At 50.8% G+C, this 18,407-nt stretch overlaps 1 protein-coding gene across 1 annotated transcript in view; it reads left to right on the top strand.

Moving 5' to 3' along the window:
- HSPA12A (heat shock protein family A (Hsp70) member 12A) overlaps positions 1 to 18,407 on the top strand; it is a 37,770-nt gene that overhangs the window by 13,139 nt on the left and 6,224 nt on the right. The window contains exons 6-10 of the mRNA XM_039237356.1: positions 2,458 to 2,574; positions 10,676 to 10,847; positions 14,605 to 14,691; positions 15,236 to 15,340; positions 16,104 to 16,362. Of these exons, the coding sequence (XP_039093287.1) occupies positions 2,458 to 2,574; positions 10,676 to 10,847; positions 14,605 to 14,691; positions 15,236 to 15,340; positions 16,104 to 16,362 (740 nt within the window). The remainder of the gene's footprint in view (positions 1 to 2,457; positions 2,575 to 10,675; positions 10,848 to 14,604; positions 14,692 to 15,235; positions 15,341 to 16,103; positions 16,363 to 18,407) is intronic.

Below are 18,407 nucleotides of genomic sequence, written 5' to 3'. Positions count from 1 at the left end.
GCTGAATTGTGTTTCAAGGTGGTTAAGGGGTAAAGAGTGAGCAGCCCGTCTCAGAAGGGGAGGGAAGAGGTGGACGGGGCAGAGATCAAGCAGGGGTGCAGGAGGGCGTGCGATTTCAAACATGTCAGCTCAGCTGCAAGCTCCAGGAACCTGCTGGCACCTTCTGCCGGCAGAGGACGTGTGTAGAGACATCCCACGAAGAATAGCTTTTGGAGGAGATTCGTAAGGACCGGGCCCTTCACGAGAGGCTGGCTCGTATTTGAAGGAGTCAGAGGAGGGGTTATTGCATGTTGGACCCGGATAAGCACAGGAGAATGTCTACGAAGGCCGCATATCTGAGGAATCCCACGCAGGAAGCAGGCTCGTCTTTCATAAAGTGAAAGTCCCGACAATGAGTTTAATAAATGGCATTGCGCCTTGCCCTTCCAAGCTGCACTCCATCGTCTGGTAACAAACAGCGTGTCCAAACAACCTTCCCTCCAGCCAGGAAAGCCCATCATTCATGTTTTGAGCCTTTTCCTGTTTAAAGAGTTTAAAATAGGGGCGCCTGGGTGGCTCAGTCAGTTAAGCATCTGATTCTCGCTCAGTTCAGGGTCCTGATCTCAGGGTCGTGAGTTCAAGCCCCACACTGGGCTCCGCGGATTGGACTCTTTACTGAGCCTGAAGCCTTCTTAAAACAAAACAACACAGAAGAGTTTAAAATAGGTTAGATGGTAACAGGCAGCATACTTAGGACTCTTCCTTACGTATGTCGTTAGCCACCTGCCTCCAAAGCCCAAGGCAGACCTGCAAGGAAATAAAACACAATAAAACACACAAACAAAACCTCCCACTGTTTCGCATGAGCATCATGCAGAGATGTTTCTATTACTAAACATACCTAACACTGCTGAACTGTATGCTTAAAAAAGGCTCACAGGGTAGATTTTATGTTACGTGTTATTGTCACAGTTAAAAAATGAAACATTTTTTAAAAGGAAGAAGAGGGGCGCCTGGGTGGCTCAGTCGGCTGAGCGTCCGATTTCAGCTCAGGTCATGATCTCGCGGTTCGTGGGTTTGAGCCCCGCGTCGGGCTCTGTGCTGACTGCCAGCTCAGAGCCTGGAGCCTGTTTCAGTCTGTGACTCCCTCTCTCTCTGACCCTCCCCTGCTCACGCTGTCTCTCTCTCTCTCCTAGAAATAAATAAAAACATTAAAAATTAAAAAAAAAATAAAAGGAAGAAGAAAAGGAACTGACTGATCAAAGAGGAAGTTAGTTCAGTGAGAGGGTGGGTCAGTCCCCAGTTAACTCCTGAAACAATAGAGGAAACGAGATACCCATCAGAAAAAACAAATCGCCAGCCTATTAATCTTCCGAAGCACGTCCCCAGAACCGACTCGGATGTAGGAGTGCAGTAGTGCGTGTTTGGGTTTGATTTCAGATTTGTCTGGTGACTGGCAACGGGAGCCGAGGGACAGGAAGGAACTGGATTTATCAGAGGGCTTCTCCGGGCAAGACGTTCCTGTGCGTTCTCACTTGGTCTTGCCCGAAACACTGTACATTAGTTTTATTGTCCCCATTTTACAGATGGGAATACTGAGTCTGAGAACTATTCTAGAGACGTATTTTGTCTGCATGGACTTGGTGCAAACCTCTGATGCTTCTGCCCATCCCCTGTATCCATGTGGTTTCTGCGGAAGTGGTTTAACCTTAACCAAAAGTTAAGGGCGGCCCAGTTCTTGCTTAAGTCACGTTCATATCCTTCCTGTCCTGCAAGGAGAACTCCCCTGATGTGCTGGCCTTGTGATAAGGTAGACGACAGTGACCACTCTGACGACAACTGGGCCAGGCCCTGTTCTAGACACAAGACCACATGTAACAAATTAGTTGAGACTTTGGCCTTTAAGAGTCAAGATATATCTGGGTCTGGGTCCAAATTTTTGTTCTGCCACTTGCTAGCCGTGTGGTCATCAAAAGGTTCTGAACATATCTAGGTAAGATTCCCATCTGTGAAAAGGTGCACAGTTATATCCCTTCCTAATGGGATTCTGGGATTAATGGAGATGAGTTATGCAAAGTTCTTAACAAAGTTGTCACAGAGTAAGTTCCCAGGAAATGTAGCTTTCAGAAAACTGTCAGCCCTTCCAACAATAGTATAAGCGAGGGATTATTATCGGCATTGTGCAGATAAGGAAACTGAGTCCTGGGAGGCTGTCACTTGCCCTGTCACGTGATTCAGAAGTGGCCAAAGGCCTCTAATCTCCCGCCTCCGGCCTACAGTCACATTTAGTGAGTGAAAGGGGCCTCCCTGCTTGTGGAATATTCAGGAAACAGATCCTTGCTCCTTGACACTGGTATGTTCAGGAGGCAGCAGAATAATTACCCCAAGAGTTCATGGCCAGGAAGCCTGGAATTCTCGGTGAAGCTGTAGGGGGACCAGCTGTGTCCACTTGACCTGCTGCATTTCCCTTGGTTTTAGGAGCTGAGTGACCAGGCGGGGTCGGAGTTCGAGAACTCTGATGTCAGATGGGTCATCACAGTGCCTGCCATTTGGAAACAGCCCGCCAAGCAGTTCATGAGACAAGCTGCCTATCAGGTGAGTGTGGGGGTGGGGCGGGTGGGGGTCCGGGGTGCCTGCAGTGGTGACTGTCACTCCACTCAGGTGTCCCCAGCACTCACAGGCCCCCCTGGGAGGCAGTGAGGGGTCTTCCGCTGGTGAGGAGACTTGGAGCCTTTCTCCTGGGGGAGGAACGGGGTTCAGATCCACAAGCGTTGGGCTGGGCCTTGTTTTCTTTCTGGTTTTATAATACCTTATTATTATAATAATATAATACCGTGGACTCCCCAGGGCTAGGATTTCAAAGTGGGGTGCAGAGACATTTCTCTGTGGGTGAATGGAAGTGAGAACCTCAAGGAAAAGGCTTGGGCAACAAGAATGTTTGAACAAGTAAAGAATAAAGACAAGGCCAATGGCCACATACCGGGCACATCAGGGCTGCTGTGCAGGTTGAAGGCTGCATGTATGCGGCTGGGAAATAAAGGAAATGTGATTGCGTTCTGCACATTTCACCTTGGGAATAACACAGGAGCACATACGGTCGGGGGTGGTGAGGTCACCGTACCTGCCTGGTGGCAGGCACCTGGATGAGGGAGTGGCCTGGCTGAGGACCATGCAAGTCAGCACCGTGCCACGGACCGAGCATTCCGGTGCCGATGGCCAGCCTGTCCCTCCTTGGCGCTGGGGGCGTCGCTGGTGCCATGGGCCTGCTTGAAGGCCGACCTGTGCCACAGCGGGGCTGCCACGAGGGTCTGACTTCATGGCAGGAATGGCTGGCGTGCTGACCTGCTGTGCTGACCCCCAGGTCAGAGCTGGCTCTGGCTGTACTTGATCCCCTAGGTTAATGCAAGCCCACCTTGGGGACTGCACCCACTCTGTGCAGTGAGATTCCATTTTCAGAGCCTTCAACCTGGGCTGGGCTGGGGAAAGTCACCAAGGTCATAGATGCTTCCTTGCCTGCCCCCCCCCCCCCCCCCCCCCACCTCTCAGGGATCAGCCACTTTGCTCTTCGATGTTGAGTTTGTAGCCATAAGTAGGAACCTTTCTTTTCAAAACACCCACTGAATCAACCCTGAGCCCCGAATGTAGCAAAGCGGTCATGGGTACCACAACAGCTTCATTAGTGTCATGAATTGTAGTCAATGCTTGGAGCCTTATTGCAGGTGATGGATAGAGATCAAGGGAGAGCAATGTCCCCATTCCTCAGTCTCCCCACTTCCGTTTCTTCCCTCCTCTGCCGCAGGCTCTCCCCTCTGCTCTCCCCTTCAGCGTGAGAATCTGGCCCAGCGTATTTATCTGCCAAAAATAGATTTGTTTTTATAGGGATGAAGGAAGAGGGTGGAGGTTCCAGAAAGAGGCGACTTCTTTAAAAAGGAAAAAACCACACGCAGTTTAGCTGGGCACAGAACCCCTGGGCGTCTTGGAGCTTTTCTGCAGGGTCAGCCGTCAGGCCGTGTCCGAAGACGGGGTGCTGGGACACAGCTGTCGAAAAGGCACAGCCCCGTGTTCTGAGTTTCCACCGGGAGGGTACTCAGGACGCGTGGCTTTGACTCTCGTTTTCCCACAGGAAAACTTCAGCAACAAACATGTGACCCGGAAAAGGGTCAGTTCTTATTTTTAGCCCGAAAAAGAAAGAGGTGGAGGGACTGGTAGATTTGTCAGGGCTGTTGGAGCCCTGGGCTACTGGTCCAAAGACTGCCTCTCTGAGCAGTGGGGCCTGGCCGTGAGGCCCCTTATACTCTGTGTGGGGAGGAAACCAGGCACTTGGGGGTGTGGTGCCTTCCAGCGTTTGGCAGAATCAAAATGGCACCTCAGAGGGTAGATGATGGGTCAGCAGCTCCTCAGAGGGGGGTAACATGACCAGGTTTATGGACGTGGGGAATTTTCTTTCTGAAGCCCAGAGAGAAACCCACCACAGACAGGCCTATCCTTTGGATGCTGGGTAACTTCTGTCTGGTGCAGTGTTTGTGCAGCTTAATCTTTGGCTCTTTGTACTTCTTTGTACTTTGTACTTTGGATATCTGTGTCCAGTTTAAAGTCACTGAGTGGATTTCAAGATGGCAGGGGGCATTCAGTCATTCTTTGTCCACTCATTCATGTATTCATTAAATCCACACTAGGGACTTGGGTGTGCTGAGACGGGCCAGCACTGGACTCATCTCCTGGATGACAGACAGGATGAGGGCCCCGCTCTCTGTGCCTCGCAGCTGAGTGGTTTGGTGAAGCCTTTTGTACTTTGGGAAGTGGGGCGGAGGGTATTAAAGGGGCACAACTGCTTTGCCAACCAGCCTGTGGTGTCTTTAGCCTGTCTTCTGGAAGAGTTTCCATGACAAAATGGAAATGAACCATGGCCAAAATTAGCATCTGTCCAGTCCTCTCTTCTTATCTGCCATTGATTTTACAGAATAAGAAAAATGTGTGCCTATGCTAGTTAATTTTATGTGTGAACTTGACCAGATATGTAAACTGCCATGTTTGGTCAGACATCATTCCGAGTGTTGCCCTGAAGGTATTTTCGAATGAGATTAACATTTAAATTGGCTGACTAAATAAAGCAGATTGCCCTCTGCAGGGTGGGTGGGCCTCATCCAATCAGTTGAAGACCTTGACTAAAACAAAAACTCCCTAGATTAGAAGGAATTCCTCCTGCCTTGCTGCCTTCAAATTGGAATATTGGTTTTTTGTTGTTGTTATTGTTTCATTTTTTGTTTTTTGGTTTTTTTCTGGGTTTTGTTGTTGTTGTTTTTTCCTGCCCTTGGACTCAAACTGAAACATTAGCTCTTCCTGGGTCATGAGCCTCCTAGCAAGGTATCTGTATCATCAGCTCCATGGTTCTCCAGCTTGCTGACTGCAGACCTTGGGACTTGTCAGTCTCCATAATTGTATGAGCCAATTCTTTAAAAAAAACCCTTTCTACGATTACGAAGATCCTGCTTGTTCTGTTTCTCTGGAGAATATGAATACGGAACATGAGCAAAAACCACGGTTCTTGCCCAGCCAGCTTCTGAGGTCTGAGAATGCCCACCCAAGCTTTTCACCCAAAGTGCTGCCCACCAGCCTGGGAGCCGGAGGGATGAGGCAGGATGGTACCCCGTCAGGGCAGAGGGGCCACTGGTCACCTCTACCCTGCTTGACATGCAGAGAATGGAGTCTCTCCTTCAGGCTGAGCCCAAGTTCATGGCACAGTCTCCCGGGGGCTGTGCTTCATCCCTTGGATGGCCTGGCGGAGGGGGGAGAGGCCAGGGTGCAGCGCGGGTGATGAGGCTCTGGGCAGCGTCATGGATGGATGGTCCCGGGCCTCCGCTCAGAAGTCTGTGATTCGGCGCTGGGGTCGGTGGGGGACCGCAGAGCTCTCTATGGATGCCGTTTTATCCCTGGAACGCCCCAAACTCCTCTTGTGTTAAACGCTTGTCGAAAAAGTGAGTTAAATCTCTATCTTTTATAATTCGCGGCCTCAGGACACCATTAGACCCTCTAAGAGCATTCAGTGAACAGATGGTGGCAGGAGGAGCCGCTGAGGCCTTCAGAAAAGACCTAGAATAGGAGAGAGTTCACGGAGTCTCGTGCACAGCAAATAGTCCAGCCGATTTCTAGACGCATTTTGCCTGAACAATGCGTATCTGTAGTGGGTTCCGTCAACCTGTCAAATAAAGGCAGTCCCTTGAGGACAATGAACTCACCAAACGCGGAGTTAGGCTTGCGGGCTTGCGGCTTCTGCTGGCTTCCCTTCCTATGCAAATGTCAGTGAAAAATAATCACATCGGAGGGGGAAAAAAACAAAAAACGAAACCAGCAGCGACAGCCCATGACGCCCAGAAGGGTTGCAGCCGTAGCCCTGTACAGCTTGACGTGAGGCCAGCAGGGCACCCGTCGAGTCTGGCCCCCTCTCGGCTGTGCACACGGTCAGTCCCTGGAGGGTTGTCCTGACTCACCGTGGGGCCAAGGGGCAGAGCAGTGGGTGCAAACGCCCGTGTCCCGGCCTCCCTCGTGCATGGTGCTCACACACCTGCTCCTCCCAGGTGGGGTTCGTGGCCAGGAGGCAGTGCTCCAAGTGGGGTGCCTGGGTGGCTCAGTCAGTTAAGCATCTGACTTTGGCTCAGGTCATGATCTCACGGCTTGTGGGTTCGAGCCCCGCGTCGGGGTTTGTGCTGCCAGCTCAGAGCCTGGAGCCTATTTCAGATTCTGTGTCTCCTTCTCTCTCTGCCCCTCCCCTGCTCACGCTGTCTCTCCCTCTCTATCTTAAAAATAAATAAAACATTGAAAAAAAAAAAGAAGGCGGTGGCCCCAGACTCGCAGAGGAGTCAAATGGCAGAGTGCACTCTTGACTCAGACACTCTCTGTGTGTAGAATCCTCAGGTCATGTCAGCAGAAGGCAGTTATCCACTTATTTGGAGACAAGGGCCAGGAAATCACAGAATAAAGCTCGGCTGGCAGGACGTACATTCATTCATTCAGCAGCAGCTACCCACTGAGCACCGACTGTGTGGTTGGAGACAAGAAGACCCGGCTGCTGCCCTTAGAAAATGTAGCCTCTTGCAGGAGAGGCTCCGCATGTCTGCATGATCTGTAGTTGGAGACAGAATATGCTAGATGCTAGGCCAGCCGGGGCCCAGTGGAGGGAGAGCTCTCCTGGAACAGCAGCGGCAAGGGATCAGCTCCAGAGGCGGAAGTAGCAAAAGCAGGGAGCCTTTCCCCTGCTCTGCTTGACGCGGCCTCATCCCCGGCCTCCGAGAGCTGAGGGCTTCTGCTGAGAATGACTGCAGGCGTTTACAGAGAGGAAGCCCACCCTCCAGGCCTCCTGCCCGGAGATAAAGACATCTGGGTTTTTCAGAATCTGGAAGACTCATTTTGCATTTCCTCTTTTTCTTGGAGTCTGCCGGCGGCTCTGGGACCCCTCCAGGGAGACGGAATCTGGCAGAGCCACCTGCCTCCACTTGCCTCCACTTGCCTCCACCCTTCAGCTGGCCACTGTGGCTCCCGTGGGAGTTCTGGTGGGGACATGGCCTCTCACTCTCTCTGGGGAGCAGGATGGGCACTGTTTCAAGCAAAGGAGTGTGGTTACTTTGTCCTGGGCCCCCCAGACTCTGCCTGGGTCTCTTGCTGCTCTTACCTTTCCCTCTTGCTCTGCTTTGGGGTCCTCTGTGCCGCCCCTCCCCATCTGCATCCTCCCCTGGGTGCTGTGGGGAACCTTCTCTGCAAATGGGTCAAAGCTTTTGCCATGGAGCCAAGGCCAACCCAGCTGGGGAGGGACGGACAGAAGGGCTCCCCCTGGGGGGCGCAGCCATGCTGTGCAGGGAAGTCTGTGGGTCTTTGTTCAGGAGGTAGGAGCATCATCCCAGGAGGAACCTGGTGTGTAAGTCACACACTGGGTACACTCGAGCGCCTCAAGTTGGATGACTAGACTCAAGGCTGTTTGTTCCCGTGGATGACTTTTTTTTTTTTTTTTAAGGTTTATTTATTTTTGAGGGAGGGGACAGGCAGAGAGAGAGGGAGACACTGAATCCGAAGCAGACTCCAGGCTCTGAGCTGTCAGCACAGAGTCCGAGGCGGGGCTCGAACCCACAGACCGCGAGATCATGACCTGAGCCGAAGCCAGACCCTTAAACCGACTGAGCCACCCAGGCGACCCTCCTCTGGACTCCTTGGTTCTGCTTCCTGCGTGGATACTTCACTCTAAATCACAGGGGCCGCTCATAGTTTCTGGGAAGGTGTGGAGAGGAATGAAGGCCTCTAGTGTTTCTTATTTTCCCCACCTGTCCCCCCACTGCCGGGCCCTGTCACCCGCTGCTCTTCCTGGCCCCGGGGAGACTGCCTGGTGGGTTGACATCCCAGTGCGACACCTGGCGGTAGTGAGACTTTCCTCCTTGGCTGGGTCCCTGGGCAGGGCCCTGGCGCCCCTCCCCCACCCCTTCTCCCAGGCTGTTTTCCCTCCAGAACTTTGGAAGAGTGCCTTAAACCTTATGTACTGGTTGTTTCTTTGTAGCTAGTGTTTCCTTCTTCCTCACCCTGTGTTGTGGAGGTTGCACCTGCTCACTTCTATTCTAGAAGGCCCTTGACTTTACACACCCACAAAGGTGGAAAAGTCAATCTTCAAGGGCGGTCCTATAGAAGGGGGCTCCTCTTGGTTTTAGTTTGGATTTCTTCTGGGATCCGGGGGTTAGGGTTATGTTTGGAGGTTTCAACTTTCCTGGTGACACTTAGGTGTGTACCCTTGCCCTCTGTCACTGGGCACTGCAGCCTTCAGCTGCCTTGGTGTTAAGGATGCCTAATGTGACCCTGGGGGAAAGTGAGGCTGGGGGGGTGGGACTTCGAGTCCCTGGAAGAGGGAGCAGTGGGAAACTTTGTGATGCACCTGCGTCAGTGGCTTGCTGACTGATGGGCCCACGGGGCTTCTTTAACCCAAAGGACCAACCTGATGGGTACAGATGCCCCCAGTGTGGTTGTGGCTACAGCTGAGGGTGCAAGGCAGTAAGGGGGCTGTTTTTTTCTATGGCTGGTGTAGATTTTGTAGAGCTGGTGTGCCAGAAAGGGTCCTACCACTTGTGAGGCATTTGGTATCTGTAAGGGGGAGATGTAAGTCACCTGCCTGCCGATGGTATCTCATCAGGACATAATTAATTGGTTCATTTGGGATACGGTTATTACGGTGACCTGACTGCACGTGAGTAGAGGTAAGCCCCCACGGAGTGCTGTTCTGGAGTCCATGGGTCAAGAGACTGTGCCTTGAAACCAGTTGAAGGAGGAACAGTAGAGATACCTGGGGAGTTTTGTTTGCCACCAAAGGCCCGGTTCCCACACCAGTGCCCGGAGTTACCGAGAGCAGGAGGGCCAAGAGCCAATTAGAGCTGGTCCTCAAGGGCCAAGACCCGGCCTGGGCCTGCTCTGCCCCATTTGAGCCTAGACGGCCCGGGTTTCAGCACTGAGAGTCCTCATCCCTGGAAACCCATTCCACTTCTCTGAGCCTTGGCTTCTTTCTGCATAAGGTGGAGACGCTGGACAAAAGGCTGAGACGGCCCTTTGAATTTCTGATATTTTAACCTGACCCCCTCCCCACCTTGTATAATAATTGAACCTCCTTAGCCGCTTCCATCTGTGACTCCGGCCGGCACCTCCTGGTGAGAGGTCACCGTGCATGTGTGGCATTAGACGGACCTCCCATCCCTGACCTAATGGAGGGTCCCGTAGACCTTATGGGCCTGGTGTAGACCTGGGGTCTTCTCCACAGCGAGTAGGGCACGAGCGCAGCATCCCCAGGTTCCTGAGGAAACCGCAGCGAGGACTGCAAACAGCGGTAAAGGATGAGGAGCGCTTCTCTGTTCCATCTCGCCGGTAACCAGGAACCCCCTGGGCTTGAACGGCTCTAACAAGCAAGTGAGGCTTCGTGCTTCAGTTCAAGGCCACGGGAGGTGGGCAGGGACGTGTCACAGGCCACGCCAGCCTCATTTCTCTGAGTGCCCTCAGAAGGGTGGCTGGCTTTTGTAAGCGGCAGTGACTGGAACGAGCCACGTGTCACAGAGCAGAAGCATTTCTGCTGTTAAAGGGGTAAAGGCTTTGAGTAAAATAACTGCCAGCTGCCTTTTGACCCATCTTCTAGAAAACGTGAGACTATGTGGGACTCCAGGAGGGCTTTCTCCCAGAGCCCTGGAGCTGTGCTAGGGTGTATGCCAGATTCCCATACAGCCAGATAAGACACGTGCATGGCTGAGCTCCGACGATGGCCCGTTGTTCCCTAGGCCGCCAAAGATCGGGGTTCGCTCTTAGACCATTTGGCCCATTGTAACCAGAAAGAGACCACCTGCCTCCCATCTTCTGATGGTTTTCAGAGCTTTGGGGTCTTTCCCCCGCGATTCATGCATCTCAGTTCCGGGCCACGCAAGTCCGCGATGTAAGAGGCCCCATGGCCCGGAGAGCCCTGCATTTCCTAGCGGCATGCCTACATTTTCTTTGTCCACTCCACAGTGTTTGGGTGCTGGCTCGGGGCCCAGCACTTGGTCGCCCCTGATCGTAAGCGCTGCAGAGCTCTCTGGAGAATTCCCCAAACCAGCAGAGCATGGCTGTCCCTTCCTTGAGAGTGTCGGCACAAGGTGTGAGCGGGCCTGCCTGGGGAGCCTGGGTCCCAGCCTCTGCCTCTGTCTTCCAGGCAGGCCTGGCCTCCCCGGACAACACGGAGCAGCTCATCATCGCCTTGGAGCCCGAGGCGGCCTCCATCTACTGCCGGAAACTGCGGCTGCACCAGATGATTGAGCTGAGCAGCAAGGCCGCGGTCAATGGGTACAGCTCCAGTGACACAGTGGGAGCTGGGTTTGCACAGGGTACCTCCTGCTCTCTCTCTCCCCTCCCTGCGCTCTCCCATCCCAACCCTGCATGTTTGGGGCCTTGATTGTTTAAGGCATTTAAGCGCGGTAATGAAGGACCAAGGTGCTCCCAGTGGGGTCAGCTGTGAGCACCTGTTCTCAGCGCCTCTCCGGGACCTGCTCCGGGGCCCCTTGTGAACCCCCCAGCGGTCACCCCGATTCATCAGCTCCCCACCCAAGGGCCTTGGGCGTGGGGAGGGTGCTTCTCATCAAGAACCCGAAAGCAGCTCCCGGTTTTCCATTTTACTACGCTTTTAATTTTTCTTGTTGATTAACTGATTCTTAATCTAATCCCACTTGGCCTGTTATTAATTCCTCCATTAAGACTGTTGATTTATCGCTGACTCACTCATTGGGGCTGCTTCATGTGTGATGAACTCATTATGTGTCTTTTTTTTTTTTTTTTTTTTTATTTTTTTTTTTTTTACAAATAGTTTATTGTCAAATTAGTTTCTACATAACACTCAGTGCTCATCACTCATTATGTGTCTTAACCGTGAACCTGGAGAGACTTTAAAACACAGATGAGAGGGGCGGAGGCTTCCAGACTCCATGAACGCTGATGTAGCTGTGGGAAGGGGTACCTACCGTCTCGAGCACCCAGGATGGACATTAGGGAACTTTTTCTTTCTAATAGTTACCTGTGTGCCAGTTGGTCACACTCTGGGTCCTAAGAACCATTTTCCCAGGTATCCGGGGCTCTGTGAGTCTGTCCAGGGCCATAGAGTTTGCAGACATCCTAAGTCAGGGTCAGAGCCGCCAGGGTGAGCGAGCTTAGGCACTAATCGGAGTGCTGTGAGTGCCGTTCCCAGATGAGGGCCTCAAGAGCAGAAAGCCACCCATCACCCATGCCCGCCCATCCTGCCCTGGATGGCCGGGGAGGAGGAGAGGGAGGAGGTTAGCTGGAACTGGGGCCCATCGCTCCGCCAACAGCCTGGTTCCAAGTTTTCCTTGGTCCCCACACCTGAAGCCTGTCTCTGCGCTGCCCAAGGCTCCAGGGCCCTGGCTCAGCCTTTACAGGTGGGCATTCCTGCCCAGACGGCCCTGGGTCCTCTTCCTCTTCACGGGGGCCACTCTGCCCCCGAGACCACCACTCTGCATTTTCAACCCAAGATGGAGGAAAGTCTTTGAACCTCAGCCACGAGATAATGGCCATGTGTTCACTTCGTCCCCACGCCGCTGTCTCAAGCTGCCAGGGCTAAGTGCTAGCACCTCACCTGATTCCCTGGGGACACAAGCCAGCAGGCTGTCCTTCAGCTCTGAGGGCTTGATTTGATCTTTTTTTTTTTTTAATTTTTAAAAATCTTTATTTCTGAGAGACAGAGAGACAGAGTGTGAACGGGGGAGGAACAGGGGGAGACATAGAATTGGAAGCAGGCTCCAGACTCTGAGCTGTCAGCACAGAGCCTGACGCGGGCCTCAAACTCACAAACCGCAAGTTCATGACCTGAGCCGAAGTCGGATGCTTAACCGACTGAGCCACCCAGGCGCCCCTTGATTTGCTTTTTTTGAGCAACGCTCAGCCACCGCCGAAGTCTTCCAAGGCTGGCCTTACTGCTAACTACGTCAAAGGTGTCAACATTTTAAATACTGGGAACAACCTATTAAATTTTCATCTTCACCATTTTAATTGGAACAGAGACGCATGACTGACTAGACTTCGTATCTTACGTGCTACTTCCTACTGGTTCATACACAGAAATTCATGTCAGAATTAGCTAACTGTAGGGTCGCTCTTCTTATTGCCTCCTAAGTGGGAACACTCGCATTTGAAGGGGAAGCTGGTTTTGAAGGCTGGCCTTCCCCGAGAGCTCAGCTTTTGGCTTCCTTTCCTTGAACATACCCTGTCTACCCCCACCGGGTCTGTGTCCTGTGCCTTGTGGAATTTGCTCTTGTCTTGTGCTCAGAGGGTCTTTTTGGTCTTTGAAATTCTCAAATTGTTGGCCACTGCCCCTCAGAGGGCCAGTGATGTAGGGTCCTGTCTCAGCCTTCTTTTACGTTTGGCCTCTCCCCCAGGAGGAAGGGGTCCTGCTGGGGAGGCAGAGCACATAATCAGGAGTACCCTGGATGGCATTAAGGCCCTAAGCCCCTTCTGGGCTGTTCTCTGCCCTCTGATGCTCCTTTGTAATGGACCCCAGTGGACCGACTGAGGGGAACATGGCTGCCACTCTGCCTCCAGCACCACAGGGGGTGCTGTTAGCATTATTTTATACCAAAAGGATTTCATGAGATCAGTAAAGGATATATTTTCCTTAATGTTGGGCTTAATTTGCCCACAAGTGTGATAATTTTTTTGAGAGCTTATGTTTTATTAGTCTTGTTTGGTCATTTTTTATGAACGCCATTGGTTAGCCATCTAGATTGTTTTAGCAGACCAAATGCCCCCAACAAGGTCTGCAGTAGAAGTTCATGGGGAGCCAGTGCTGGGAACAGGAGAGAAGCCCTGAGTTTGGGATCCCTCCCAGGTCTTCAGAGACTCTTTAATCCAAAGGGCCTCACCACTATACCCCAGGACCTGCACCAGCTTAGGGACTAGAAAAATTGGTTAGGGGGCAAGGTGGCCGGAGACTTTATCTGTGAAATTGGGGGTTGCTCTAAATTGTTCAATGTAGTGATTGTTTCTTGGGTCCCAGGTCTCACACTTGGTGCTTTGCCTTCCTTACCACCGACTGTGTGCTGGGTGTCACAATGGGTGCTGAGGAAAAATCTGAGAACCAATCCCCGCTCTGCTTGTGAAGAACTTAGGCCAAGTGTTATTATCCCCACTTTATGGATGTGGAAACTGAGGCCCAGAGGGGTTAAGTGATTTGCCCCAAGTCCCAATTTGCCTGTGCCCTGCTGGTTCCCAGCTACCCTCTCACGGCACCTTTACCATCCCCTAACATTCATATGCTGCTTTTTTAGACTTCACCCTAAATTGTGAAATCTCAAAGGCATGAGGGTCCATGGTTCAAGGGTTGATTTTGAGCTGCAAGACGGAGTCGTGGGAACTGCAAGTCCCTTAACCTTGTCTGACCTGGTTTCCTCCTCTGAGCAGAAAGACTATGATTTGTGCCCTGTCTGCCTGTCACAGGCCCCCCGCCTGTGAGAGATGCAGTTACCCCACGCAAGGCGTCACAGCCCCTCAGTGCCCTGAGCCACAGCCACGTTGTTCCCCTGTGTTAGAAAAAAGGCAGCCAGGGCTTTGCTCTGTTCAGATGGGCCACCCTGTGGCTGAAGCACCACCTGGTGGCAGAAGAGCATATTGGCTTCACCGAGGTCTGGAAGTTGGGAAATGGCTTCCAACCGCTCGTTTATCCAGGATCCAGATTAGGAAAACATACCCAACATTCCTTGCAGCAGACAGAGTTCTTGAGGTGAAATTATTTAACCAAGTGCCCTGCAAGCTTCTTGGCAGACAAGTCCCTCCCTGAGACAGCAAAGCCAGGAATCTGGTTGATTTGTTAACCCTTTTCCCCCCAAAATGTCACTGGGCGAAGGGCTTCTCCAGGGTGAGCCTTCAGCAGGGTATGCCAAGGGCCATGCAGTGAACAGACGGAGGCTGGGGAAAATGGTCTGGCTTGTGGTTCCCAGTGTTGTGTTTATGTAATCATTTTGGTCAAGTGTCGCTACACGTTCCCTCCCTAAACCTCATGCTATTGCCCCCACTGACGGTAGACGGCCACCAGCTTTGTCATGCTTTCTTACCTGTCCTTTTCTTTCTGTCGGCCACCAGCTAAGGAACACATACGGCGTAATCGGCAGAGTCGGACCTTTTTGGTGGAGAATGTCATAGGAGAAATCTGGTCCGAGCTGGAGGAAGGTAGCGTCCTTGAACGTCCTTAGCCCTTGCAGGATGTGCTTTGTGCTGCCGGCAAACATGCATTCCTGTCTGTTCCTTTGGCAATTTTGGAAAATGTTCAAAATCATCTGGTTTTAAAGACCACTCTGCCAAGGGGAGCTTTTTTGGGTCTATAATTTTGCATGTTATAAAACCATAAAGACTCTTCAGAAGAAAAGTAGGAAATGGAACTCCCCAGTTCCAGAGTAAGTCTTGAGTTAAACAGCAGGTCATTTGATGGTGCTATAAACGTGGCAGGAAGTTGTCCACTAGTACGAGCCACATCTGTGGCAGCTTTAGTCTGAAAGAGTCACTCCTCTGGGTTCTTTACCATGATGCTCGCCGGCACCCTGGGCAGACACCACTCCGTTCTCTTCAGTCGTGAGTAATTTGCTGTGTGGCTAATTAGCAAAACCATTGTATTAATGAGAGGTGTTTATTTGGGTAAACCAAGTCATCACCCACCAGCTTGTTTCAGGAGGGGGCTGACCAGCGGTCTATGTAAAGGGTGGCTGTTTTTAACCAGGTGACAAGTATGTGGTCGTGGACAGCGGCGGTGGCACCGTAGACCTGACTGTCCATCAGATACGGTTACCGGAGGGACACCTTAAAGAACTGTATAAAGCAACAGGTGAGCCCCTGCGTGGCTGATTTTCTCATTCCTGAGCTGTTTCTCTCATATCCGATTTCTCGCGGTATTTCGTTCTCTTGCTGCTATCGGCATGCGGGATTCTAAACCCGAGGGGGTACCGATGCCCAGATGCTTGTGTGGAGCCGGGGAGCAAAATGTGGTTAAATGTTCTTTAAAACACAAACCACCGTAAGTTGGGTTTTGGGATAAAGTGAGCCTGTTTTAGATCCTTGCCAGGGGAGCTTCTTTCTGAAAGTTCTGGAAGGATGTGATTGTCATCTGATTTGTCACCTGTGTTTTAGTGCCACGCTTAAGCTTTCTAGGGAGGTCTTGGACACCTGCTCTTGGATCAAAGTCGCCAAAGCAGGCAACAGGCCGTCTCCCTTGGTGGGTTGGGACCATAGAATAAGAAATAGATCACAGGGTCTCAGTGGGTCTACTGATTTTCCAGACTCTGTCCCTAGATCTCTTGGGTAGGAATTCCCTGATGCTCCTAGTTAGCCATATGTATCGATTTTATTTAAAATGTAATTGATTTTAACAAGCTTGTTGACCAGTGATTCTGTAGGAGAAAGTTGCTCCACCCTGAATGAGAACTGGAGGGTAAGTAGAAATTCCTAGCTGCTGTCTGTTTGCTAACTGGGTCCAAGTTCGCGCGACTTTGTGTTTCGGAGAAGAATGCAGGGTAGGATGTTTCTCGGAGTCTGAATACGGTTCCTGGCAGTTTTTCACATGGTGGGCTCTCATTCTGTACTTGACTCAGGCGGACCCTATGGATCCTTAGGAGTAGATTATGAATTTGAAAAGCTTCTGTGTAAAATATTTGGAGAGGATTTTATCGAACAATTCAAAATCAAGCGTCCTGCGGCCTGGGTTGACTTAATGATTGCATTTGAGTCTCGTAAAAGGGCGGCTGCCCCAGACCGAACTAACCCGCTGAACATCACCCTGCCCTTCTCCTTCATCGACTACTACAAGAAGTTCCGTGGACACAGTGTGGAGCACGCTTTGAGGAAGAGCAAGTGAGTTGGACTCACCTTTGGCTTAGGCCATTCTGGGGGGTGGGGAGGGATCCTGTTGAGGGGAGGGAGGGTGGGGGGTGTGGATTCTGAGTTCCAGTTTACATACAAGCTCTGTGACCTTGGCCAGGTGACTCAACTTCTCGGTTCCTCAGTTTTTCATCTGGAAAACAGAGATGATAATTCCACTTACCTCAAAGGGTTGTTGTGATGATGCAGTGAGTTCATATGTTAGACATGTAGCACAATGCCTGGGACCTGGAAATTTCTGTTTCTGTGTTAGCTTTTATTATATACTAATATATATATTATTAAATAAAATATATATTTTTCCATAAGCTTTAGGAAGGCAGGGAATTTTGTATCCCCAGTATCCTCAATAGAATCTGGCACAACATAACAGGTGCTCACTACATATATGTTGAACAAAATCCCATGGGGCTCTGAGTCTCTTGACTGCAGGCAAGTGTTTGTAGCTCAGCTTGTTGCCAAACGGACATTTGGAAGCTGAGTGAAAGCTGAATTTCAAAATTAATAGACAAAACTCAGGTTTCTAAAAATCATCATATAGCAGCAAATTTCAAACATTCACGTGCACACTCCCCAAAGTATTTTAAAGCAAATCTGATCATCATGTAATCCATGAATATGTCAGGAGGTATCACTAAGATACATGTAAAGTCATTACCATGATGCTGTATCACGATCACACTTGAAATGAGTCATTCTTCAATATCCTCAAATTTCCAGTTAACATGAAAACTTTTGCAATCGTCTTATGTATTTTTTTCAGTTTGCATTAATATCCAGAAGATGGCTTCCATGGCAGTTCTCTGATAACTAAGTCCTAAGTCCTGCTTAATCTATAGGCTCCCCCTCCTGTTTTTCTTTGTAGCTTATTAGGTGACAAGGCTGACTGTCCCATAGAGTTTCTTCAGCCTGGATTTTTGCCTATCATATACCCACATAATGTGTTTGGTCCCCTGGTATTTTTGACATATTGGCAGAAGGAGCCAGAGATCTGTTCAGGTTCAAGTTTGAGTTTTTGGCAAACCTACCTCATGGGTGCTGGTGCATCAAGTCAGGGGACACATAATGTTTGCTTGTTGCTTCTTTTGTGATGTTAGCAGCTGCAGGGGAGTGTTGCCTGGGTCTGGTGTGTTAAGGGGTAGCCCCTGAGTCTCGTTTGTCATCTAGCCTGTTTCTGGAGAAAGGAACTCTTCTCCTCAATGCTTTGATTGCCCTGAAATACCGTTCATATAGGAAAGACAGGACAAATTCTTGGTTCTTTCCTTTCGGTTATAAATTTTTTGCTAAATATGGTTGACTTCCTAGCATTCTCCTAAGTGACAAGTGCTTTTTTTTCTTTTGTGGGGGCACAATGGGAGTATTATTAAGATTTCACGAATTTAGGCATATTTGATATATTTCGAACCATGGCAATTATGTCCTCAGTGATGGTCAAAATGTCCCATCTTAGCCAGTAGGAGCCTCCTTAAGTTTGCTCCTGAGTCCTGTTGATAACAACATTTTGATCTGACTTCTGGCTCATTTTGTATATCCCCCATCCCAGACCTGCAATTGGCCATTTCTCTAAGTAGCCCAGGTTCCGTTTAGTGGGAAATAAAGTAGATAAGACTGCAGGTCTTCTTGACCTTGGTTGGAACAGGGCCCTAGCCAGACTCTGACTTCTGTCTACTGTGCGCCGCCCCCACCCCCACCCCCAGGCACCAGTCTACCCCCAAGTCCTGCTCCGGTCAGCTCTCCTTCTGGGGAAACTGGCCACAGCCAGCCATGGAGTCCTCGTCCTGTGGCTGAGGCCACAGAAAGATGCCTGGTCAGGGAGACCTGGCAGCATCTAGAATGTGAGGCTAGGAAGCAGCTGGTTTGCTTCAAGGACAGAGATGCCATTTGCTTGGCTTCTTTGAACTCGAGGATGGGTGGGGAACATGCAGTCCCTTGCATTCCTTTAGTGCCAGAAAATTTCCAGTGTTTTCACAGATGTGGTATTGAACTTAATCTTCACAACAACCGCTGTGAGAAAGATG

This window comes from Hyaena hyaena, unplaced genomic scaffold (genome assembly GCF_003009895.1).
Source record: "Hyaena hyaena isolate Hyena2069 unplaced genomic scaffold, ASM300989v1 scaffold_124, whole genome shotgun sequence".
Lineage (NCBI taxonomy): Eukaryota > Metazoa > Chordata > Mammalia > Carnivora > Hyaenidae > Hyaena > Hyaena hyaena.
The sequence above is the reverse complement of the archived record's forward strand: the minus strand, read 5'-3'. Positions and strand labels throughout refer to the sequence as shown.